This window comes from Marmota marmota, unplaced genomic scaffold (assembly GCF_001458135.2).
Source record: "Marmota marmota marmota unplaced genomic scaffold, marMar, whole genome shotgun sequence".
In the NCBI taxonomy this organism is placed as follows: Eukaryota; Metazoa; Chordata; class Mammalia; order Rodentia; family Sciuridae; genus Marmota; species Marmota marmota.
The window spans coordinates 1,318,976-1,345,651 of record NW_026000016.1 but is presented as its reverse complement, the minus strand read 5'-3'; the positions used below and the strand labels follow the sequence as shown (position 1 = coordinate 1,345,651).

The 26,676-nt window shown below is 41.5% G+C and overlaps 1 protein-coding gene across 1 annotated transcript; it reads right to left on the bottom strand.

Moving 5' to 3' along the window:
- Nucleotides 1-2,874: 2,874 nt before the first annotated feature.
- Nucleotides 2,875-8,457, bottom strand: LOC107140220. Its single transcript, XM_015483279.2, is given in 1 exon segment — nucleotides 2,875-8,457. A coding segment is annotated over 1 exon segment (4,140 nt). The 5' UTR covers nucleotides 7,303-8,457; the 3' UTR covers nucleotides 2,875-3,162.
- Between the last annotated feature and the right edge of the window lie 18,219 nt (nucleotides 8,458-26,676).

Below are 26,676 nucleotides of genomic sequence, written 5' to 3'. Positions count from 1 at the left end.
CACATTTGTTTTTGGTTATGTGTCCCCCATAGAAAGCCACTTTTTAAAAAATGCAATTTTTTCTTGAATTCGTGGTCTGAGCGATGAGGGACTTGAGGCTGAGGGGTACAGGGAGCCAGGGTTGGATGGAGGCTGCGGAGACAGACAGTGATCACTCTCAGAACGGAGGAGCTCCCTTTGACAATGTCGTACGAGGATTGAATATGATCCTGCCCAGGGGTAGGTAATTTAAAAATAGTGTCCCACGTTCAAAGCCTCCCTGGGCTGGGTGTGGATCTTATGGGCGCTGCACGCGACCACGACAGATGCGTGCTTCCTGCCACGAGCTGGTCCTTTGGTTTTTCTGGAGGTTGCACGAGGCTCGGAATCTGTCGAGAGCTCTGCAGTGGATGCTTCAGAACTGCCGAGTTTTATTAAATGCTTCCCCAACTGCTGCTCCTCGGGACTTCCTCCCACTCCCGTTATCTGTTCTCGGAGGCTGGTGACTAAGGTTTCTGAATTATAAGGTACGCTCTTCAGCGGAACAGCCACCCTCCCCCGTCCCCGGCTCCTCGGCTCCTCGTGGCTGTGCTCCAGCTCCGGATCACCACGTTTCTTCGCTCATTTCCTTCTGGCTTTAAGAAATCTGATATTTTCATTGTTTCTTCCCAGGAGCACTTGGGACTTCAACTCTGAGAAGAGAGGGTAGAGATGAGAAGCACATTCAGGTTCCCTGGGGAGGGCTGGAGGGACTTGTTTATCCTTTGGCCGGTACCTCATTTGTTATTTCTTGCTGTCTTGCCTTTCCCCTGAGCCTGCTTTCTTGTTCTCTCTCCCCATCTCTTTCTCCATCTGCCCTCTGCTCATGCACACAGTCGCATGGACACTCCACTTTAGTGTCTAATAAGTCACAGGGGTGATTTTTTTTTGAGGGGAGGGGTTCCAGGAATGAAACTCAGGAGCATTTAACCTTGAACCACTTCCCCAGCCCTTTTTTATTTATTTTATTTATTTAAAGACAGGGTCTCACTGAGTTGCTTAGGGCCTTGCTAAGTTGCTGAGGCTGGCTTTAAACTTGCGATCCTCTTGCCTCAGCTTCCCCAGCCGCTGGGATTACAGGTTTGCACCATCGCGCCTGGCACAGAGGTGATTTGTGATGCCCAGTTTCTAACCTACATAACCATACCTGAAAAAAGTAAAAGCAATTATGAGACCTAGAGACTCTGCCAGGTACTCTGCTCTTAACTCATGCTGTTAAGAGTTGGATGACTCTTTTAAGAAATCCAGCCCTGCTGTTCAAGCAGAGGGGGAGATTTCTGGTTCCTGTGTATAAATGAGCTCCACTTCTCTCAAAGAATCTAACACCCTTTTAGTTGACACTTTGAGATTTTTCAACCATGGGAGAAAGACTAACTGTGCTCATTTTGGTTGAAACACAAAATGCTGAAGAAGAGCATACTGGCTTTACTTGGGTCAGACATCCACATTGGAACTTAACCAGCTGGGACCAAGGATGGAGGGCAGGCTATGGTGGGGGAGGCATATTTTATTAACATGGTAGTTCCCATATAGATCTGGCAAGGACAGGCACAAATTGAAAAGAAAGAAGAGGTTCCAAACAGATCATCTTAGGTGGCCATTTTCTATATGCAATGGTGTGTGACAGTTTCAACAATCATATAAGGTCAACATTACTGTCTCCACTGGGCAAATAAGAAAAAGTCTATTGGAGAAGGTAGGCCACGTGGATGAGAAATGGTGGGTCAGATCCACTTCTGAATCCAACTGTCCCATTTCCACTGTGACATGACACATAGTGCTGTTTGGATGGATATGAACACTGAATTGCCTTAGTCAAACAAAGGAATTCTTAACCAATTGTTACTCAGTATCCACGCCAAATGTCACTGCCGGTCATCACTTATTTAATTGTTGGTTGTTTTTATAAATCCAAATGATGTGATGCTAGAGCTTCAAGGAACTTAAGGACATGATCTTCTCCACCCCAAACCCTATCAGAATCCCAGCTGCCTTCAGGCTCTACATAAGCAACCTGAGGGTCTATAGCCTAAGCTCTCAGTCCTTGGGCCACAGGAATCCTGTTCATCATTCTCACCTTTCACTCTTGTGTCCACCGCCAGTTACTGTATCACCTGGCTCCTTCACAATACCTCATATCCAGCTGTTACACTCTCTGACTGTGCTTTCCTTGAATTTCGGCTTTCTCAGGTGGTTCCACTAGCCCTCACGGTTTCATTGAGGTATCCAATTTCTCAACCACCCTCCCTGACTTCCACACCTGCCTTACTCCCCTCATGTTCTCTCTTCCCTCTTTTCTTGGCCAAGAATAAAAAAATGCATCTTCACGTCAACTTGACATGAACCTTTTAAATCTATGTCGTAACCTGACATTTTACCACTCAAAAAGCCCTCCAATGCTTCCCATCTCACTCAACAAAACACAAGCCCTCACCATTGTATCCAGGACACTTCCAAGATACGACCTTCCTTCTCAAACCTAATCTCTCTGTTCCTCTGTCCTCCTGGGAGTGTCAAGCTTGCTCGCTGTATGTAATTCACTTCCTCTGCCTGGAAGGTTCATCTCCCAGAGGAGATGTTTGGTTTTAAAATTCTGGACAAATTTCTCACACTCTCCTTTGCCCACATCACATCTTTTCAATGAACTTTAGGAAGTTCCATGTCAGTTACTGAGACATGAAGGATAACTTCTTGGATTCTAGAAAACAATCACGGAGGACATTTTTCTGTGATAGTAATGGGAGACTCCAGATCCTAAGAAAATTGTAAGCAAAAACACTGTCTTAGAATGGCTCTCCCTTCCCTTTGAGAGACCCCAGCCCAATAACTTTAGGCCCAGTTACAAAATCATCAGGGCATGCTACAAACCTGCACAGGCACCAGATGTGTTTTTCAGATAACCAGTTAAATGTAACCGATTAGGAAAGAACAGGATGGTTGGGAAAGAACCGGGTAATTGTGTCCCAGGGCACCATCGGGCAAACCGGAACAGATAAGCGGGAACAGAAAGAATGGAATGTAAAACTGTGGGTTTTCCAGGAACATACAGTGAAAAACAACCTTGCTCTTTAGGTGACCTATATGCTAGGTTCAAAATGACCAATAAGAAACCTGTTGCTTGCCGCGCGCGCGAAACCTGCTCCTTTACCCCATAAAAGATCTGTGCCCCAAAGCCCGGTGTGCCAGTTCACCGAAGCTCCGGCTGAGGTTCTGCTGCGCACCCGCAGGCGCCTGTGTCCTAATAAACCACCTCTTGCTTTTGCAGCCAGTGTCTCGTGTGCTTTTCCTTGGACAGGGAATCGGAGGGTCTTTCATGTGGAGGTCCTCTGGGTTGTAAGAGGCGTCTAGCTTCTGTATGATATCCAGATCTTGGTCCTCATAGACCCATTTATCCTCATAGTCATCATGTTGTGGGTTAGCCCGTTGGGGCAATAAAGTCATTACCAAGAGTTGAGACCCCTGGGCTGCTTTTCTGGCTGTCTCATCCGCCAATCTGTTTCCCCTGGCCTCCGGAGTATCTCCTCTTTGATGGCCAGGGCAATGCATGATACTTAACTTTTTAGGCAGAAATAGAGCTTTAAGTAAGGCCAATATTTCAGTCTTATTTTTGATTTCTTTCCCATCTGAAGTTAGTAGCCCTCGCCGTCTGTAAATTTCCCCGTGTATATGAGCAGTGGCAAAGGCATATCTACTGTCCGTATACACATTTAGCTTCTTTCCCTCAGCCAACTTTAAGGCTTGTGTCAGAGCTATTAGTTCTGCCCGCTGAGCTGAGGTTCCACCCGGCAATGCACTCGCCCAGATTACCTCAGATTCGGTGGTGATGGCTGCTCCTGCTCGCCGTTCCCCATTGAGCAAATAACTGCTCCCGTCGGTGTACCAGACCAGTTCTGCATCTTTCATAGGTTGGTCCGTGAGGTCTGGTCGGGTTCCTTGTGTTTCTGCAAGAATCTGCTGGCAGTTGTGGGGATTTGCTTTTCCAGGAAGCGGCAGGAGGGTTGCTGGGTTCAGTGTGACCATGGGGACAAACTGAATCCAGTCCGTGTCCAGCAGCAAGGACTGGTAATGGGTGAGTCGGGCGTTGGACACCCAGCGGTCAGGTGGTTGGCGAATTATTGCCTTGATGGCATGAGGGGTTAACAAAGTTAGTGGCTGTCCCAGAGTCAGCTTAGTGGCATCCTTAACTAGGATAGCCACTGCTGCTATCATTAGAAGACATGGTGGCCATCCTGACGCCACTGGATCCAATTTCTTGGACAGATAGGCTATAGGACGCCTCCAGGGTCCCAGTTTTTGGGTTAGGACTCCTTTAGCATAGCCCTGTTTTTCATCCACAAACAAGTCAAAAGGCTTGGTAACGTCTGGTAGGCCTAAGGCAGGGGCTGACAGAAGGGCCAATTTGATACGATCAAATGCCAATTGGTGCTCCTCAGTCCAGGTAAAGGGGTTGCTTTGTTTGGTTAGCAGGTATAAGGGGGCGGCTATCTCGGCAAACCCAGGAATCCAAAGTCTGCAGAAACCTGCTGTGCCCAGAAATTCCCGTAGTTGTTTAGGGTTCTGGGGAGTTGGTATGCTTGAGATAGTTTCTTTTCTGGCTGTGGTTAGCCATCGTTGGCCATTATGAAGTTCATAGCCAAGGTAAGTAACTTTTGTCTGAGAGATCTGTGCCTTTTTAGCCGATGCCCTGTACCCCAACTGTCCCAAAGTTCGCAATAATGCCTCCGTACCTGCAAGGCAATCTTCCTCGGTGGTAGCAGCCAACAGGATGTCATCTACATATTGGAGCATAATTAAGGAGGGGTGTCTTACGCGGAAATCGGCCAGGTCCTGATGTAAGGCTTCATCGAAGAGCGTCGGGCTATTCTTGAACCCTTGTGGCAGTCTGGTCCAGGTCAATTGACCGGAGACCCCTTCGTCTGGATCTTTCCATTCAAATGCAAAGAGGGCCTGGCTTCGAGGGCACAGTCTCAAACAGAAAAAGGCATCTTTTAAGTCTAGAACGGTGTACCAAGTATGGGTAGGAGGCAAGGTGCTGAGGAGATTGTAAGGGTTAGGCACCGTGGGGTGGATGTCCTCTACCCTTTTGTTTACCTCTCTTAAGTCCTGGACAGGCCTATAATCATTTGTTCCCGGCTTTTTTACTGGTAGCAATGGGGTGTTCCAGGGCGACCGGCAAGGGGTTAGAATTCCTTGGTCTAGGAGGCGTTTTATATGTGGCCTGATGCCTTGGTAAGCTTCTCTTGACATAGGATACTGTTTAATATTTATAGGAGTAGCAGTGGTTTTTAGGTAAATGACTATTGGAGGTTGTTGTTTAGCCATTCCCATTCCACCAGTTTCAGCCCATGCCTCCGGGTAGGACTCAAGCCAATAGTTTATGTCCTTGTCAAGTGTAGGAGGTTTGCTAAAAAGTTTATATTCATCCTCTAATTTGAACGTTAATACATGTAAAGGGGCTTGATCTGGTCCCGTAATGGAGGCACTCCCATTTTTAAAATAGATTTGAGCTCTTAACTTGGTTAATAAGTCTCTTCCTAGTAGTGGATACGGACAATCAGGCACATGCAGAAACGAATGGGAAACTTTACCTGTAGCAAGGTGTACTTCTCTCTTGGTGGTCCATCGGTACGGCTTGCTTCCAGTGGCGCCTTGGACCCACGTCGTTTTGTGGCTCATGGGTCCTGGCGTTTGTGTTAACACCGAATGTTGGGCTCCAGTATCTACTAGGAAGGTTACAGGTTGCCCCCCTACTTGCAAAGTTACCCGGGGCTCAGGGGGGAGCTCCTGGCCCTGACTCCCCTAATCTTCATCCAGGGCTAGTAATTGAGGGGTCCGGTTAGTACCTCTTCGGGTATTGGGGGGTTTCTTTGGACAGTCCTTAACCCAATGTCCTTTCTCCTTGCAGTAGGCACATTGGTCTCGGTCTATACGGGGTCTGCCTCGTTCCCTTTCCCTATCTGTTCTATCTCCTCGTTGCCCTGCCTGAGTTACAGTGGCCAATATCTTACTTAATTCTTTATTACGCTTTCGATCTTTTTCTCTTTCTCTCTTATCTAACTCTTCTCTAAATTTAAGATCTCTTTCTTCCTGCATTTTTCTGATCCTTTCTTCCTTTTCCTCTGGGGTTTCTCTCTTATTAAAAATCTTTTCTGCTTCCTTCAATAAGTCCGCTAGAGTAAAGTCTTGTAGGTTATCTAATCTTTGCAACTTGGTCCTAATGTCTGGAGCGGATTGCCAAATGAAAGCCATAGATACATTTCCCTTCTGATCCTCACTATCGGGGTCGAAAGGAGTGTATCTCCGATAGGCTTCCTTTAGTCTCTCTAGGAATGCGGTCGGAGTTTCCTCTGAGCCCTGGGTGGTTTGTCTTACCTGAGCCAAATTGGTGGGCCGTCGCCCTGCTCCATGGAGACCCGCTATGAGTAACTGGCGATAGAGACGTAGGTGGTTCCTACCTGCATCAGTATTATAATCCCAATCCGGTCGAATTAAGGGAAAAGCTTCATTGATCAAATTTGGGAGTTGGGTAGGGCGCCCATCATCTCCCGGCACATTTTTACCGGCCTCTAAGAGAACTTTTTGTCTCTCCTCTGAAGTGAGAAGAGTCTGCAAAAGCTGCTGACAGTCGTCCCATGTTGGTTGATGAGTCACTAGAATAGATTCAATTAGGGAAGTTAGGGCTACAGGGTCATTGGTAAAGGAGGGATTGTGGGTTTTCCAGTTATAAAGATCAGAGGCGGAGAAAGGCCAATACTGATATTGGCCGTTAGGACCTCCCGTCTGCCGCAAGGGGAAGGCCCTTGAAGTATCCCCTGGGGCGGCAGGTTCTCGGCGCCCGCGAAGTCTTCCCACCATGGGGGATGGGCCCGGAGGGGCATTAGTAGTTGGACCCTCTTGTTCTTCTTCTCCTAAAGAAACCTGGATGGGATCTGGAACTGGTAAAGGTTGGGGATGGTAAGGTGGGGGTTCTTCAGTCATTAGGTCTATAAGAGTTGAATCCTCTGATGGTAAGACCTTCTTGGGTTTTGTCCCTGCTAGGGTCACGTTTTCGGGTTTATCTAGAACAGGGTAAAGCCTAGAGGTTTGAGGAGGGGGTGCGGGTATCGGGATAAGAGGAGCAGAAGGTAGGGGTGGGGCTTCAAGGGGAGAACGGGGAGGAAGCTTAGGTGGAGAGAAAGGGGCGACCCAAGGAGGCAGGTCGGAGGCCAGATCTTCCCAGGTAACAATGTAGGGCACTTGATCGGGGTGTCCTTGAGGACCTTGGGTGAAAACCCGAGACTTCATCTGTGAAATAAGATCAAGGTTAAACGTCCCTTCTTTTGGTCAGCCAACATCGAACGTTGGCCACTCCGTGGTGCAGAGTGTTATCCATCTTTTCTTTTTGATTTCTACTGACAGGTTGTTAGCCCGGTTCCGGACGTCCTGCCAGTGATCAAGAGTAAGACTCAAGGGAGTTGTTATAGATTGTCCCATGTTAGCCTTAGATGGTATGAGAAAGTACAGAGACAAGGAGACAGATACAAAAATCAGGCTGGACACGAAGAACGCTGCACGGCCTCGGCACAAACTGAAAGTATCTGATGGATTAGGGGGAGGAGGGACTCCGTCACCCACAAGAACAGTGTACTCTTCGGAAACACTAGAGGCCCCCAAAAAATGGGCCTCCTGAATCCCTGGGACGTCTCCCAGGGTGGCAGGGGAGAAGTCCGAGTTCGTCAACTCCTTCTCAAGCTGCCCAGAAAACAGAGCGACTACGCGTAATCGTACAGACTCCGCACACAGACAGATAACGATCGGAGACTGCAAACATAGAACAAAAGAGACACAAAACGCACAAAACGACACGAGCTGGCCAGCTTACCTCCCAGTGATGCCGGGCGTTCCCCGGGCAGGGATCCGGACGAGGGTGCAGGAAATCTCGGTGGGACCTCCACATGAAAGACCCTCCGATTCCCTGTCCAAGGAAAAGCACACGAGACACTGGCTGCAAAAGCAAGAGGCGGTTTATTAGGACACAGGCGCCTGCGGGTGCGCAGCAGAACCTCAGCCGGAGCTTCGGTGAACTGGCACACCGGGCTTTGGGGCACAGATCTTTTATGGGGTAAAGGAGCAGGTTTCGCGCGCGCGGCAAGCAACAGGTTTCTTATTGGTCATTTTGAACCTAGCATATAGGTCACCTAAAGAGCAAGGTTGTTTTTCACTGTATGTTCCTGGAAAACCCACAGTTTTACATTCCATTCTTTCTGTTCCCGCTTATCTGTTCCGGTTTGCCCGATGGTGCCCTGGGACACAATTACCCGGTTCTTTCCCAACCATCCTGTTCTTTCCTAATCGGTTACATTTAACTGGTTATCTGAAAAACACATCTGGTGCCTGTGCAGGTTTGTAGCATGCCCTGATGATTTTGTAACTGGGCCTAAAGTTATTGGGCTGGGGTCTCTCACCTTCTGCCTCCTAAAGCTTCCTTTCCTCATTATGGAAGCTTTTCATAAGGAAGCAGGTATGTGGATACATCTGAGACTAGTCAAAACCTCATGGGTCTTCCTGCTCCCTGGTTGGCCAGACCACAACCCACCTTTCCATCTTGTTCTCTGCCACCTCCACCTTCCTATCATAAGCTTTTTTCCAGAGCAACTGAATCTGCTGAGTGTACTTAGTCTGTAGACACTGTTGATACAAAGTTTGTTATGTTCATTCCACTGACAAGCTATTTGTGTCTTAAAAGATAATCTCACTGATCCAAACAAATTCCGAATTGGTAGATTGCATAAGGAAGCTGGTTTTGACAGGGAATCTTCGAGGAGCCTGGGCCTCCTTTGCGACACTAATTCTGTGAAAACATAGCAGCAGCAAGTGAATTCCTTACTGTTGAGAGTTGGTCAAATCCTGATGTGTGAGAAATGCTATTAAAAATGCTATAAAATAGTTGGCATCTTGAGGTTTTCAAGAGAAAGAATGCCCTAAGTAATGTTACTCAATCTTGCATTTTATGTCTATATTTTTTTCAAATGTCATTTGTTGGTAAAGTCAGTATTGTAGCATTTGAGTGGAGTCCTCAACTCCCATTACTTTTGGCTGAGACCCCTCTGTAATTTTGAAGTATAGAGTCTGATGATCATGACCTTAAGGATATGTTCTGTTTTTAAAGGAAATATTTAACCATGGAGCAAGACAGTTTATCACAGGCACTTAATTTCATGTGGAAACCCAGCTGTTATTCTCTCTGGAATTTTTAACAACAATTAAGGAAAGCAAAGTGGTAGAATTGGAACCTGAGCTCTAGTTCATGGGCCAAAAGCGTTTCCAGAAGAAAGATTTCAGATGGGCTGTAAAGAAAGCTCAAAACATGGCGGAGAGCAAGCCGCCAAGACACACAGAGCACTTCAAACAAACCCCAGCCTCATCCTTGAGCAGTCATTAGTTGGCCAACTGCCACAGGAAGATATGTGGAACTCCCGGGAAGTGTGCCCAACGCAAGAGTTCAAAGCTTCCTGTTTGAACAAACTCTGAGTACCAACAGATAAAAGGCCATCCCCATTTTAGAAAAGACTGGGGGTGTTTTGGTTAGCAGCCCGAAGTCAAAACGTTTCAGAATGTGCTGGTCTCCCTGTACCTACTATCCATGTCGATTGCCTTTAATCATCAGCTTCTCCCAGGCTGTATTTTGGGTGGCCTAAGCAAAATATAATAGCTTGAGAAATTACAGAGCAGTTAGAACAAAGGTTTTATGTAGAAAGGAACAGTTGTATATAAATTCCCATCATGTTAAGTTACCCCAAATGATAGGATTCTGACTCCATGTGTACGCAGATTTTAGATTACTGGTTTTGAATGTATCAGGTTGTGTGGAAGCAGACTGAAAGGTATCCATTCACATTGAAATTGATATCCTAAGAGATTCCCCCTAACTTGCCGTCGTCCTTTAAAGATGAACAAAATGCAGTAATTATCTGTCATCACTCAGTGTTTGGTTTTAAATTTCTGGACAACATCAGGGTAATATGGGAAGGAATCAGAGTGGTTCTTTGTGTATCTGTGAGGATGAAAGTATATATATGAGACCACAGAATGCTTTGTCCTTTAAGAAAAGGGATTGTGTAAGCTCTTTGAGGGAAATGACTGCTTTTTGGATGGTTTTTTTCCACGACCTAGTACAGTGCCTGGCAAGTAAAAGGAAACAAGGAAGTAAAGTTATAGATTCACACTTTAGAAGATATGATCTTTTTGAGTCTACAAGAGGAAATAACGATATTTTAAAGTGGTATTGGAAAGGCTATACATTTGCAAAATTCAGAAAAAAAATCACGTGGAGAAATTGTCCAGAAACTGTAAGCAGTTAGAACTGAGTGTGGGTTGGGAAAAGAAAAAATAAAATTAAATTAAAAAAAGAAATACAATATACTTTGAGTCAAGGTCCATTGAAGCTATGTAAGAAATGGGAAATTGGAGAATAGTCAATATCTTCTAAAGTTGGAGAAAATGAAAGCTTGTTTACAAAGACCATTAAGATCAGGGAAATATGTGTGGGGGTTGCATATTAGAGATTAATTCAACAAATCTTTGAGATTTAAGACCCTAGTTTAGTTGCCCTAGAATTTCTGAAAAGTGAACACACCCTTATCAGTGTATCCTGGTGGATTTGCGCCTTCCATTCTCATTGGCTTTAACCATGGATGTTTGTTCTTTTCCAAGTCAACTTTACCCCAGGCAGCTTGGTGTGGATTTCTATTTAGCAGATGCCTGAGTCCTGCCTGGATACCCCATCTGCCTGAGAAGACGGACCTGAGGAGCAAATATGAGTTTGCCCACTTTATTTATCATCTGCTTTTCACCATAACTGTGACTGACTTGGGTCCATCATCCTCCACACTTACTGAATTGACAGGACCTGGGGCTCAACACATTTGAACTCTGGACTCTGCATTTACACAGAGAAGAAGGACCTGGAAAGTCATGCATTGCCAGGCCCTCCCCTGTCTTATCTGAAGGAATCCTGAGGGGACAGTGGGCTGGTAGGGTACAGAGAACTCCAAACTCCATGACTTCATGGTTTGGAACAACAGGTTTTGTCCTGGCGTCCTTTATAGATGAGTGGTTCCCAGTGTCTCTTCCATACATGATTGCATTTAGCTGGTCCTAGGAGTCTTTTCAAATTTCTGTGTCTTTTCCCAGTTACATGAAACCCAAATCATTTTGTTCACTTTTCAAAGACTTCAACCTCTGTCAGTGGTCTTCCTCTAGTGAGAGGGGATCAGCACGCATGGGCTGCCCGCTCTGAGCTCAGCACTGGACTAGATGCTGGATACACCATACTGCACACCGTATCTTGACAGTCAAAAGAATATCATCTAACCAGGGAGATAGAACTAACAAAGGGGAGCATATCCATGATAGCTGGGGTTCATCAAGCTAGAGCCGTGAGCGGTGAGTGAGGAGTCAGACAAGAGGACAAGGAGTAGCAGTGAGGATATGTCGGGTGCAATTGAGAGGGTAGTGCAGTTGTCTGAGGCAGGAGCTGAGCATGCGCTGAAGTAGCATGAATGATTATGTCATGGATCCCAGGAGAAGTTGCCATAGCAGCTCAAGAATGCAGAGTAGGACTTCAACGAGGGTGATGACAGTAAGAATGAAGAATAAGATCAGGTGTGTGAAACATGAAAGGAGGTTAGTTAGACAATCCTGTATAAAACAAATAAAAGTACTATTCATTATTTTCTTCTTGTTTTCCTTCTCCCTAAATGTTTGTGCTGCATAAGTCCTGTAAATAAATAAAATAAAGCTTCTGAATTCCTGAATATTGCTAAATTACATCCTCTTCAACCAACCTTCTAGCTGCAAAATGATGTAACAAAAATAGGATGAGTAATTGACATATAAAGTCAAAGAAGCCTACATACCCACCTGGACTCCAGTTGGTGTAACCTGAGGATAGCTAGTTTACTTTGGTGAGTTAATTTTGGGGGGAGGTCGTGGTACTGGGGATTGAATTTTGGGGCACATCCCCAGCCCTATTTTGTATTTTATTTAGAGACGGGGTCTCACTGAGTTGCTTAGTGCCTCACTTTTGCTGAGGCTGGCTTTGAACTTGCCATCCTCCTGTCTCAGCCTCCTGAACTGCTGGGATTACAGGTGTGTGCCACTGTTCTGGCCTGGTAAGTTAACGTTTTATCACCTGCAAATAGAAGAGAAGAATTCTCTCTAAGGTGGTTGTGAGAAATCAGTATATGAGATGGAGAACTCTTCTTGTCTTCCTTCAGAAAATTCATGAAAACCTGGAGAATCCACCAGATAGAGCTCGGCCCCAAATTACAGACCATAGATGGCCAAATACCAGCTGCAGATTTTACAAGAGGCATTTGTCCTTGGAATTGTAATATTATCATCACACCACTGAAGTAATCTGTACAAATATTTTCCACTCACTCTACCATACAGAATTAATATTTTTCTTGCCCCACTCCATATCTTAGAGTTTCCGATTTAAAACAAAAAGTGAAGGAGAATACATCCCTCACCTACCAGTGAATATAGTCCTTGGTTTCCAGTGGCTTTTCTTTTTGCCAGGCATTGATTTGGCCCTTCTATCAAAATGTCTTTGTATTTGCTGCAATTATCTTATAAATGAACTATCATTTCATTTCATGAGTTTTATGTTTTCTGTACAAAAATAGAAAGCTTAAGTTCTGCAATAACAAGTTGAATGTTTAGCTTATTGCATTCTGGAAATATATCAAATAGCAGGGATTTAATGTACAAGAAACATTGTGTTTGAGTTGTTTTTTGGCTTTCTGATTGTCATTATTTCAATTAACCAGCCTGGTTGTATGTCTCACCCTTTCCCGATCACGGGTTTTGGGGGCGGAGGGCACAGCCTGTTGAAAGGGTGCTTGGGGTGGGAGGGAGAGGTCCCTTTTTCACTTTATAAGTTCTTCTTGGTAAGAGCAATGCATATGATTTAGAAAGGGAATCACAAATCAGACAAGATCTTGATATGGAAATCTGAAGGAGGGAGAAAGGAAAGAAAGAAGGAAGAGAGGGAAGGAGAGCTGAAGGCCAGGGGGCTTCCAAGTTCCATGTAACTAGTTTGGTTTTGTTTATCTAAGTTGTAAAAAAAAAAAAAAAAAAACAGGATTTCATTGAAGCCTCACTATGTGCTAAGCTGGGGATTCCAAGGATATTCGCAGAAACAGAATGCTTGAATAAGCCAAAGAATATGTTTCAGTGTTCAAAGCTGATAGTTTTGTGCAGATTGCAGAGGAGAATAGAATACTGCTTATGTAGAAAAATGGTCTTTATGGGGGAAAATACCTTATATGCCCTTATTCAATGAACAAGTTTGAGTGCTGGCTTGGGTGAGAAAGATGGAGAGGTTGGTCTCCTGATAGGGAAGAGAAGGAAACATATGGACTAGAGGCTGGTGGAGATGACAGAAAGGTGACCTATGAGAACACCTCTTTACTGCAGATGACTGGGGTATTCAAAGTGAAGTGACACTCAGTGTTCCATTCCAAGTTTTCTCCTGCTTTATTAGGTTGTGTGCTATCATCCATTATCGTTCCATTCTTATAAAAATCCTAAAACTTCACTAAACTTTGTTAAAAATAACAGCTTTCTCTGAAATATAAAAGAGGAAAAGATAGGAGGAGAAATGATGAAAGATGTATTAGTGAGCAAAAACTATTGCTGGATCTCCAAGACACACGTCCATATTATCTCCACCTTTGAGCTCTTTTACAAATCTGTAGGGGAGAACAACAGAAGCAATGCAAATCATTCTTGTTCATAAAAGTGCAAATTGTGTGGAGATGTTGGTAACTGTTTCCAGGGGTATTAGTCATTTTGCTTTGATCTATAATTCTTTTTATCATTTATGTTTGTGTATTGTTAAAACTCTCACTTGATGCAGTGGTAACATCTTAGTAGTTCCCTCATTAATAAGTTAAGAAAAATTTTTTCTTTTTATATTTATGCAACGCAATATGATTTAACTTTTAACGAGAAGGAATATAAAAGGAAAGATGGAAGCCAAATTTTGAGGCAGTCTGTATAAACTGTGAATAACAGAGAAAGGTAAATGAGAAGGAATTGCGAATACATTAGGAGTTTAAACTCACAGGAAGAAATAACCGTGAAAACCAACTGCACCTGAAAAAACTAGAGCTCTTAGGAGTAACTGCTAGAGTTTTCACAAAGAATGGATGGGTGTCTGACAAATTTTACTTGGATATTGGAAAGGTGTTCTCTGTCTGCAATACTATCACAGAAAGGTGAAAGAAATAGACACTAACAAGTTTAGTGAATTGTTCTGTGCGTTGGTGTTCTCTGTCTGCAATGCTATCACAGAAAAGTGAAAGAAAGAGACACTAACAAGTAAATTGAGAAACAAATGATTGCAATACCCATGGTAATTGTTATATTGGCAATATTTACATTTTTTTTGTACTGAGGATTGAATGCAGGGTCACACAACCACTGAGCCACATCCCCAGCCATATTTTTGATGTTATTTAGAGACAGGGTCTCTCTGAGTTGCTAAGTGCTTTGCCATTGCTGAGGCTGGCTTTGAACTCAAAATCCTCCTGTCTCAGCCTCCCAAGCCACTGGGATATTTAAAAATTTCATGAAATCATGGTAGGAGTCCCTAAATCTACTGATATATCACCCAAATTTTGACTTAATTTTATTAGTATTTGAAAACTAAATTTTCAGAAATAACATAATAAATAGATCTCTTTGCACATCCATTTCTCTGTGTATCCGTCTATGCCTCATCCATCCCTGCCTTCTTTCCTTCCTTACTATTAGTGCTTTTCTCAGAATATTTCTCCCCATAGATTGATGGACAGACCACTAACTTTTCTGCAGTCACAGTCTCATATCATCAGTGTCATTGAGAAGCCACCTCTTCCTAGCCTACTATTCAAGGATCCTTTTTGAAATAAAATAGCAGAATCTTTCCTATGTTACAGGGAAAAAGATGCCCCTTCTTCTAAATAAAAGCTGCCCTCAGAACTGACAGGTATAAAAGAAAGGCAAGGATAGTTTTGTTCTCCAGGGGTTTCAGTGTTTCAGTGAGGGCCAGTTTAAAGAAGGAGGGGTTAGTGAATTGTTCTCTGTGTTAAAACCTCAGGTGTTCTCTGTCTGTAATGCTATCTCCTTCTGTTTGGGCAGCCTCTCTGGGAATTACTACCCCAAATTATATCACCCCAAATATAATCCAAGGGGCAAATTTATGGAGACCTGCTAGAGGGATGATGGCAATAAAGACCAAACTCATAGGTGCTCTTGTGGCCAGGTAGAAATAACAAATGTGAGATGAGGTGTTCTACCTAGCCACGTGCCTTGCTGGCTATTCAAGCTGCAGTAAATTCCCTAACTTTTCTAGAGATTTCTCACATATGAAATGCAAAGATAAAAGTTCTAACTTTAAAGATTGATTGATGGACGGAGACAAGATGATAACCAGAACTTGGCCTATGGGAGATGTTCCATGTTATTTCCACTTCCCTGTTTGGCCTGCTCAAGAGAAGGTTCCAGATCGGAGTCCTTAAGAAAGAAATTTTAGAAAAAGGAAGGATGAGTGCTATGGTTGGAATATGTATGTCCCCTCTAAAATTCATGTGGAAACTTAGTCTCCAGTGTAATGATGTTAAGTCGTGGGCCTGATGGGATTAAGGCCCTTATAAAAGGATATGAGGGGGTGGTTTCTTTTCTTTCTACTGTGTGAGGATGCCATGTTCAAGGAGCCATGTAGGAAGGAGAGACCAGCCTTCACCTGAATCTGCTAACACTCTGAACCTAGAGTCTCTAGAGATTCATTTGTTTTATAAATTTGTTTTATAAATTTCCCAATTTCAGGTATTTTGTTATAGCAACATGAATGGGCCAAAACAATGAGATTTCCAAACAATAATATTTCAAGGGATATAACAAAAAAAAAGAGGATTTGGGGCTTGGTTCTCCCCATCTTTTGATCATTAGGTTTGCACCCAGGAACAAATTCATGGTTCTCGGTGGCAAAGCACTGGGTTTTATTTCTAACTTTTGCCCAGACTACAGCAACAAAAGCATCCTGATCAATGGAGTCTGCCCTCCATTGGTTACTGACTGAGCCACTGGCAGGGGAGACAGGCTGCTAGAATTCTAACCTACAAGCATCTGTACCAAAGAGCCACCAGTGAACAGAGAGGCATGCACCGTCTTGAGTTCTCAGTCCTAGGACATTTTGAATATGTTGGTGGCAGGTAGACTCAGCTTCAAAGACTGTCACCCCCGCAACTAGTCATTTGACTCCTACCCGCAAAATTGCCTTTAGCAGGGAATCAAGCCTCCTCCTAATCTGCAAAGATGACTCAGCTGTGAGTTCTCGCCTGAATATCTTCCTGGAATGTTGATCTACGTCACACAAAGGCATGGCCCTGGTGACATCCTTTCCTCCGCATAGCACCATCTGCACACACACACTGCTGTTTGGGAGACTGGCATCCCACAGCAGAAGCTAGGGAAAGAATTTCCAGAACATCCATGAGAAAGTTATATTTTAAAAGTATCTTTACGCATGGACAAGGGCACTCAGTATTTTGATAGCACATTCCTCATAAGGTCTTTCAATTTCTACTTCAAAGGGTTAAGAAAAGACTGAGCTGAACTGGAGCTGTGGGGGCCTCCTGATGGTGGAAGGCAAAGGTCATTTACAAAAATATTTTAGCACCTCAATTTCTAAAGCTGGGATGATGGTGTGGTAAAATTTTATTAGAATATGCCAGATACTGGGCTAAGCCTGTACAGCCTTTTGCTCATTTATCCATATAGTAACCTGCACATGAAATTGTATATGCCTTTTAGACTGGAAATTGAAACTCAGAGAGATTAATTAACACAGCTAAAAAGTTCTAAGCACACCAAATTACTTTTAATTTAAAGTTTGCTTCAGCTTATAAGGCTAAAGATGGGACAATGCATCTACAACATTCACCATTGTGTTACTTGCTTAATTCTTTTATATTAAGTAGGAGGAATGTATTGTTAGCTTGAGTATTTTATTCCAATTTTCTCATAAATAACTAAAAATAAAAAGAACCTTAAACTGAAAAAAAGCAAATTATGAAAGATAAAAGAAGGTAATTCAATTTAAAAATCCAAGATTGACCAAAAAAAAAAAAAAAAAAAGGTGAACTTAGAAGATAGTTACATGGAACGAGTGTGAATGTGGCCTTATGGTTCTTCATTGTCATTGTTCTAACAGCTAGATATTTCCTCTCCCCTACCACCTCCAAATGACAGATTTGTTTTCTCTAAGTGTATTATCATACTCAGTTATTCTCATAGTTAAGCTCCTACAGGATGACCTTCCTCCCTTCCAAATTTATAGTAGCATCACACTGAGTTCATCAACAGGGAGAATTAGTTACTTGGCTAAAACATTCTCAACTTCACCAAAGGATCACCAGTAGTATTTTTTTTTAACATGACTCTTGAGCAGATTTAGGTGATTCGCTCTAAAGCATAATACAAGTTCTTGGAGGCCTGAGGCCTGCATGTAGTCCATATAGAACTAGGAATGGAGAGACCTTGTTTTTGATCACACATATGTGAGTTGCACAAGTCAATTAGACTAGACTGAGATTTGCTTCTCCTGGCAAGACCTGCTCTGTCTTGCACAAATATTAGGCATCACATGCTCTACACAGGTCATAAGAGACTGTGCAGAAGCACCATTCCTTCTTCAGTGATCCTAAGCCAAAGCCAACAACCCCCTGTCCACCAAAGAGAGACACTTTCCAGAATGCACATACCACCCAACAAAGTTAGCTGGTATAGGATTCTCAAAAGGCATTTGAAAAACCACCTAACTTGGATTGCTGATGGGCTGGAGCTAATGCTATTTAAGCCTGTTTTCTAAGAAGGGCTTCTTTGCCAGATGCAGGTCACTGACAAAGCTCAGATGCTGCTAGGACCAGGCAGCATGCATCTCCCAACTTGCAGAGTATTTTCATGTTTACCATAATCATGAAATATTCAAAGGTAGAAGGTGCAAATTCCAAATCTAGCAATATTTTAAACAGTCTTCAATAGTGGTATCATTTGACTTTAAGTACTATTTGTTCTTCTTTTACAAAGCCTGTGATTTGTGATCACAGAATGCTGAATGAGGTTATTTTTAAAAAAAAAAGAAAGAAAGAAGAGAGAGACATAAGGTGAGGTTGTGGGGCATAGCTCTTTCACAAGTAAGTTGAGTCAATTCCTAAGCAGCATCTGCCCAGCTGCTGTGGTGCATTGTGAGAGAGACCACAAAAGTTGCTCTGACCTTATATAAAGAGGTGACCATCATTTGTCCATGGTCTGCTGGTGAATATTTTAAGTCACTGAAATTTAGACAGTTGCTATAGGTAACATATTTCTCAAATTATTCCACTCTGGAGGGAAATAAAGATTTGCAGAAAATCACATATTTGAGCTGAACCCTGGTGCTCCCTTTTGCAGAACAGAGTAGGGACCGCCTAGCTGTCTTATAGGCATATTAAGAGTTTTTCTTTCACAAAATATTTTGGGTCTTTCAGAGAGACAAGAAGTTCTGGAAAATGCAAAGGGATTGTTTTGTTATTGTTTTTTTCTGACATATAAGCAAAATAGTCTTTTTCCAGCTGCCTGTATTTATTTGCCTGGGTGAATGTTATCAACTTTTAAGGTCTTATTCTCTTTATGTCTTACTCCCTTTAAATGAATTTCCTTGTTTATAGTATTTTGTCATCAAGAACAGCAAAACTGAATCACAAATATGACCACTGTTTGACTCAACCAACAAATGGAAACAAAGATAGTAATTGTGTCCCCCAGAAATGGTCTCTGTACCCATATGCTATTTCTTTCTTTCTTTTTTAAAAAATATTCTTTAGTTGTCAATGGGCCTTTATTTTATTTATTTATATGTGGTGCTGAGAATCGAACCCAGTGCCTCACACATGCTAGGCAAACGCTCTACCACTGAGCCACAACCCCAGCCCCCCCATATGCTATTTCTTACAGGTTATTGGTTATACAGGGTGTTGGAGACCCAATCCTTACTTCTACCTTGAGTAAATAGGTTTTCTGCTGTAATAAATAAGTGAATCCTTGGTTTCAAGCCAATATGAGCATGCTCAATTGCATAACTTATTTTTCTCGAAGGAGGATTTTCATTTGAAAAGTCCCAGGGTCCTTTGGAGAAGAGTGTGAACAGGATCTCCTATATTCTGGATGCCTCAGTGTTTTAGTCAGCTTGTTTGCTACTGTGACTAAAGGAGCTGACCAGAACAACTGTAGAGGAGGAGAAGTTTATTTGAGGACTCTCAGTTTTAGAGGTCTCAGTCCATTGACAGCTGGCTCCATTCCTCAGGGCTCAAGGTGAGGTAGAATATCATGTTGGAAGAGAGTGGCAGAGGGAAGTAGCTCATATGATGATCAGATAGCAGAGAGAGGCACCACTCACCAGAGACAAAATATATACACTAAAGACATGCCCCCAGAGACCCACCTCCTCCAGCCACACCCTGTCTGCCTTCAGTTACCACACAGTTAATCCCCATTAGGGATTAACTTAATTAGGGATTAATTTAATCCCTAATGGATTGGATTAAGGCTCTTCTAATCCAATCGTTTCTCCTCTAAATTTTTTTTGCATCCTCTCACACATGAGCCTTGGGGGACACCTTCCATCCAAACCATAACAGTCAGAAACATGAAGATTAACCACTGTGGGTTTTTGTTGCTATTGTTGTTGTTGTTGTTGTTGTTTATTTGTTTGTTTGTTTTCCTGCCTAAATATCTACATATAGTCAAGAGAAATTTTCCTCTGCCACATATAGAACTCTGGTTGTCTTTTTCTTGGTACTTATTTGTTAACACTTACAGAGACTACTGTGATGAATCATCATAATAAATATAATTCTATTTTCATTTTCATAACAACAGCTACCATAGTTAAATCTTAAGAGCGCAGTAGGCAACCTTTTTCATGGATTAACCCATTTAATCCTCAGAAGAGCCTGTGAAGTTACTGTTACCCCATTTCACATTGAGGAAACACAGTTAGGAGAGGGAAAGTAACATAACACTCAGGAAGTAGCAGGCCTGTTTGAGAGTATTTATACAAATATTTAAGTGTAGTGGGTGTGTGTGCATTGTGTGTGTTTGGTCTTCAATGATCCCATGTAAAAAGGCAGTAAGGTGTTCGTCAGTAGTTATGCGACCACAAATGAGGTCAGGGAGTTTACATTTCTGTTCTGCTTTACTCTGTCATTGACACAGAAAGGACTCATGGATCTGATGAATATCTTCATTGCTTTGTATTTTTTTTAATAGGAATCTTCTAATTTTATTCATCTCAGCTCTGCTTACTTCTTTAATTTATGTTTCTTTATGACCACTTTTCAAAAATTTTTTTTATTCACCAAATGTCTTAGGTGGTATAGATACAGCTGAGGATACATGAGCTGGTTCTCAGTGGAACACAGGTGAATATTTTTTTTAATAGTTTTAGTGTTATATTGTTTGCTATAATAAAAAAGGCACATAAAATCTGTGATTTCACAAATATTTGTATCACAAAGCTAAATTTATTTGCACATTGAAAATATTAAATAACGATGTAGAATTGAGAAGTTGAGAATTGAGAAGTACATGACTTCTAGAGATGAAATGTTGGAGAATATACCACGTACTGTGGGACATGGTTTGGTTTTTCTAAGATTTATCCAGTTGCTACTATATGTAATTTTTATTCTGCAAGCAAGATCATTTTCATCATTAACACTGAATAACTTCAATGTGTCTATCCCTATGCAAAACCAGTAGCCACCTCAATTCATTCTTTCTTACAACAACCCTGTGAGATGGCTACACTATAAATCCATTTTTTTGTTGTTCTTTCTGCTACTGTTTTTGTTTTTGCATTTCTGGAGCATGCAACCCATGACCCCATGAATACTAGGCAGGCATTCTACCATTGAGCTACACCCCCAGCCCCTCTATAATTATGAATCCATTTTATGGAGGAGGAAACTGAAGCTTAGAGAGAGGTCAAGGATTCTACTCTAACATATGCAGCTGGTTAACAGTGGAGCCAAGATTAAAAACCAGTTTTGGGTAATGCCAAATTCATATTCTGACCACTGGTACTCCCTCCTCATTTCTGACCCACTTGGGGTCAGAAACTGTCCACAGATATTGCGGTATCTGGAAGTATTGCTTGAGTACTTTGATTGCCCAATAAGAATTTAGAAAGCAGGAATAAAAGTTTTTAAACCAAAAATATATTTTTTTAAAGAATCTGAAATAAATAGCAAGAACGGAGTAACATGATGGCCTTTTCAGGAGAAAGCAGAATTTGTTAAGCATTAACATAATTATTCTTCATGTTTGCATCTTTTAGAGGTAATGCTTCTTGGGAAAAGAAACACTTTCTAGCACCTTCTTTGCTCCAACACACACATACATATATGCACGCGTGCACACACACACAGTGTTTTCTTTAGATGTCAAGCCAAAGCTCTGTTTGGAGCAGCCTAGTTTTATAAGCATCACTGATTTGAGGCATAGCAGATTTAGGGGGCATGACTGCTTCTGGGGGTCATAGTCAATTTGAGGAGCACTTGCTGATTTTGTGCAATGGATTCACTCTGCCCATTCTTCCATTCCCTTACTTGAACTAAGGCCATCAGATTCCTTCCACACTAGACAAAAAGTGGAGTACATCAACCTGTTAAATCTACTGTTGGGTTAAGAAACAAAATGAAACAAAATATCTAAAGGCAGATTGACTTTATTTCAAATCCTTTCTTTTTTTTTGTGTGTGTGTGTGGGTATGTGTACTGGGGATTGAACCCAGGAGCCCACTAAGCCACATCCCCAGCCCTTTTTTCCATTTATTTAGAGACTGAGTCTCACTGAGTTACTTAGTGCCTCACTAAGTTGCTGAGGCGGGCTTTGAACTCATGATCCTCCTGCCTCAGCCTCCTGAGCAGCTGGGATTACAGGTGTCCTTTTCATTTTTAACAGAGTGAAATCTCCTTTATCTTTGACTTATGGACTCTGGAGATTTATTTGAATTTTTGGTACATGGCATTCTCCATTATTAAAGTAGGTTTATTATAGTGATTATGGATAGTAAACTCCATCCTATTTTCCCAAATCATTACCTTTCCTGATTTCAATCAGAAGCTGGAATTCTGAGTTCCTCTTGAATGGGTAGTGAGTGGACAAATCCTTTCATCTTACTCCACATATGCTTTCAATATTGGAGTGAAGCACCTTTAAACTCCATTTATTCTAATGCTTAGCTCCCAAGTTTGCAGCATTTCCTCACGGTATAATAATATTTTATGTACTTCTCAAGGTTGGGCCCTGGTAAGGAATCAATAAACATTTCTGGGATTAATTTTTAGAAAAGTATCAGAGATAGGAAAAGCCTAAAGGAGGAGGAAGAGGACAATGGATTCCATGGGTTTATTATTTGTGCCTGTGTGTGTTCGTATGCACACATGCATACTGGGGATGAAACCTAGGGTCTCCTGCATGTTATGTAGGTGCTCTACTACTACTGAGCTACACCCCAGCTCCAGCTGTTTTCTATATACTCATTCTAGGTTCTAAACTAGATAGCTCCTTGAGAACAGGTACATATAAGGCTGGTAGAGTGCCTAAGACATTGTAAATAAGAAATACACATTTATTATACTGATGTCAAGGAGTTCTTTAAAGATACACTATTGCGAGTAATGTCAAATGTTTTAACATTTCCATAAGGATGAAAAAGAAAAGAGAATAATTATTAGAAACTGTCATAAATTAATAATATCTCAGTCACACAGTTGTTGCTTTTAGAATGACCTTTGGCAGTTTGTTCCCAAAAGAATAATCAAAACACTTCCACATGTTCTGAAGCATGAAATGGGCATCTCTGGTCTTGAGGATGACTACAGCCATGATTTGTAGTTTCTTCTCCACTGCCAAAAATAAGGTTAGGCTCTTCTGGTATTCATGGCAGGGAAGATAAATGACCTTTGTCTTTCCCTGTGTCTGAAATGCACTAAATCTTTCAGGACTGTTTGAAGCAGCTTCATCTATTTTTGGTCCTGTTTTCATGAGTGTAGAATTGAGTCTTAGGACCTGGAGAATGCTTTTGGTTAAAAAGCCATATTACAATTCTCTAATTTGTGATAGATGTTTTTTGTGCATTCCTTGGTCCTAAGGGACCCAGAATACTTTGGGAAAGTAATGCCCTGCCCTTGACTTGGGCATTCAGCCAGAAACTTGGGATTCTCTCTTTCTTTAACATCCTACTAAACATATGAAAGCTCTCTGTCACCATGGGTCCTAACTACTTTTTAAGAAAAATGAATGAACACTATAAGTTGTGCACCAGGCAAATGGCAGTAACCTAAATCTCCCTTCCTCTCCAACCAGCTCTTGCTACCTGTGTATTTTATAGTCATCTTCATAATAATAGTTTCATAATCTGTTATACTGCCCTCTGCTGGCCTGACCTGTGCTTGCTGATAAAATGAAAAACTTAAGATACTAGGAAGGGCTATCCTTCCTAATGAATGTGACCATTGATTACAGTTCTTCCAATAAAACCCACAAACCCATCAATCAAAAAATGCTATGCATGCAATACTTATGAGTCTTTACTCTTTTCCAGGCAATATAGGAACTAACAACACATTACATATCCTGCTCTAAAGAAATTTCCTTTCTAGCAGGAGGGATGATCTGAAGGCTTGTAATTATAGAAGAGGTAAAATTGCTCACATTTGTGTAATGACAACATTAATGCTCTTCCTGAATGTAACTATAGATGCTACTCACTCTGGTGGTATATGAAAGGCCATATCTTAGTATTATGTTCTTGCCATAAATATTTGTCATCCTAAGATTGAAGGCAATCTATGTTTCCTTAAATGCAGGCAGAGTCCATGATTTGTTAGGAAGCTTAATGCTGAGGATGCTTGTCTGACAACTTGGACATGTGGATAAAATATGGTGAATTATTAGGTCCCATTTTTGTAGCCCACAGTAGAAGAGACGTTCCAAAGCATTAAGATGTGTCTAGAACAGCTACCCAATGTTTTTAATACATTTGTAATTCTGTACCTTCTGACCAAGATTTCTTGTTTGAACAAACAGTTTTGGCAATGTAATTTGGTTGGTTAAAAATTACAGAATGGCAACTTAATCATTTGAAATTATATTAAAAATAAGGCTATAATTTAATCCAAACTTTTTTGAGATAGATCTAGGAATACAGGTGATGTGAGGTCAGGGTAAATGTTGAGACTGAGAAGGTCAACAAAGATCTGAGATGGTTATTAGGAAGAGTTTTCATCTTAACCAGACTTAGCAGGGTTGGAGCTGAAGATCAGAATCCCAGGGAGAAGTTATTTCTTTCTTGTTTTTTATTTTATTTTATTTTTCTATACTTACATTTACTATTTTGTTATAAAGGATACAAAAGAATCCTTCCTGGTTATTTCACTTTTCTGAACTCAGGGTATTTGCCATTTGGTGGAATCTTGGTCCAAAGGCTTGGTTAACTGAGTCAAAGAAACAATAGAGGTTTCCACTAAATTGTGTCTGTTCTATAATAGAATTCAGTTTTTCAAATATTCAATTAAGAAACTATAAAAATAAGATTAAAGGATTATTTTTTCTTACTAATCATTTGCATTAATCATCCTTAGTTCAACCTCCTTTTTTCTTATACCTGAGTAGAATACACCTGCTTCATTACCATGATTTTTTTTTTCTTATTTAGTTTTTGCCTACCCATGGCTCCAAGATCTCTATAACTTTTCATTAAAATTTCACATCAGATTTTCTCTCACAATTCTGGAATTTTCTTAAGCAAAAATTTCAATGACTTCCAGTTTTATAAAAGAAGATATTAATGTGCCTGTTAACACCCTTAATTAGTTCTCTGAGTTCTAAAATTTTTCTGTTGTGCTCCTTAGGACATTCATTTGTCATCTCCCTTACTACGGTGAATACATTTTTCAACTTGGGTGCTGAAAAAATATTCCAGAATCTTTAATAACAAATGAAGTTAAATTGCTCTTAATTTATTTAAACTGAAGAATGTCCATCTAAAAACAGACTTCAACCATGGGACTAGTGAAGAAAGTATCTGAAGACTCCACTGTCGGAAATAGCTGGCGTAACATGGGGAATGAGGTCCTTTTTTGGACATGGAGTGGAATCTCAAGTGCAGGTCCTTGGACATTCTCTGATACAGTGAAGATGACTAAACATCTGTCTGGATTGGTTTAACAAAGAAAGCAAGGAAGCAGAGTAGTCAGAAATTATCTACAGATGGGAATGAAGACAAAAATTTTTAATGCTTTTCAAATACCTCTATTTCTATGTTTCTAATAAATAAATAAATACGTTCCAGTACATGGGCTTATTTATATGACTGTAGCCCCTTCATCAATCTACCCGAGTTTTTTAAATTCTCTTGTTGTCCTCAGATTTGTTTTTAATTATCTGCTTCTATCAGTGGCTATTTTTAAAATTTTGCTGTGGGTCTTGTTATTTTTTTTAATATTTACTTTTTTTTTTTAGTTGTAGTTGGACACAATACCTTTATTTTATTTACTTATTTTTATGTGGTGCTGAGGATGGAATCCAGGGCCTCACATACGCTAGGCTAGCATTCTACTGCTGAGCCACAATCCCAGCTACTGGGATTTCTTTCTTACAATAAGCACATAGGAAGTAAGACTTAATCTTTCTCATTCAATCAGATATTCAAAGTATACCTAGTCACTGAGGTGGAATGCAAAGCAGGGACACAGGCAAATTGATTGTTCCCATTTAAATCAAAGCTTTGCCACTGGCCCAGAGCTTTGGACCTTTGGACAGTAAGTGTGAGAGCCTTGATTTGTTCATACTTAGTAGAGTGTAGTTAGGAGGATTGAATATAAAATCTCAGTATGGTACTTGGCCCTTTGTAAAGGCTACTTATTATTATTAATGTTGTTATTGTTTCCTTGTCCCTGCTAAGTGTCTGCCACTCTGGGGTAAGCTAAATTTTAACAAGGCATTGGGCACATAGACTCAGTGGAGAATTTTTTAATTTTTAATCTTGATTTTTATTTATTTTTATTTTTTTGGTACTGGGACTGAACCCAGGAGTGCTTATCCACTGAACCACATCCCCAGCCTTTTTTATTTTTTATTTTGAGACAAGGTCTTGCTGAATTGCTTAGGGCCTTGCTAAGTTGCTGAGGCTGGCTTTGAACTTGTGATCCTCCTGCCTCAGCCTCCTCAGATGCTGGGATTATAGGCCTGCACCAACACACCTGGTGGGAATATTGTTTTACAGACTTAGTCCTTTGATAACTTGGACCTTATTTTACCATAAAAGGAGGTATGGAGGAGGGGGTATATGTAAGAAAGAGAAAAAATTCTGAAACTTCCCTTGGTTTCTTTGACACAACATTTTTTGTGGGGGAGAGGGTACTGGGGATTGAACTCAGAGGCCTAAACTACTGAGCCACATCCCCAGCCCTTTTTATATTTTAATTAGAGACAGAGTCTTGATAAAAGTAGCTCAGAACCTTGCTAAGTTGCTGAGACTGGCTTTGAACTCACCATCCTCTTGCCTCAGCCTCCTAAAGC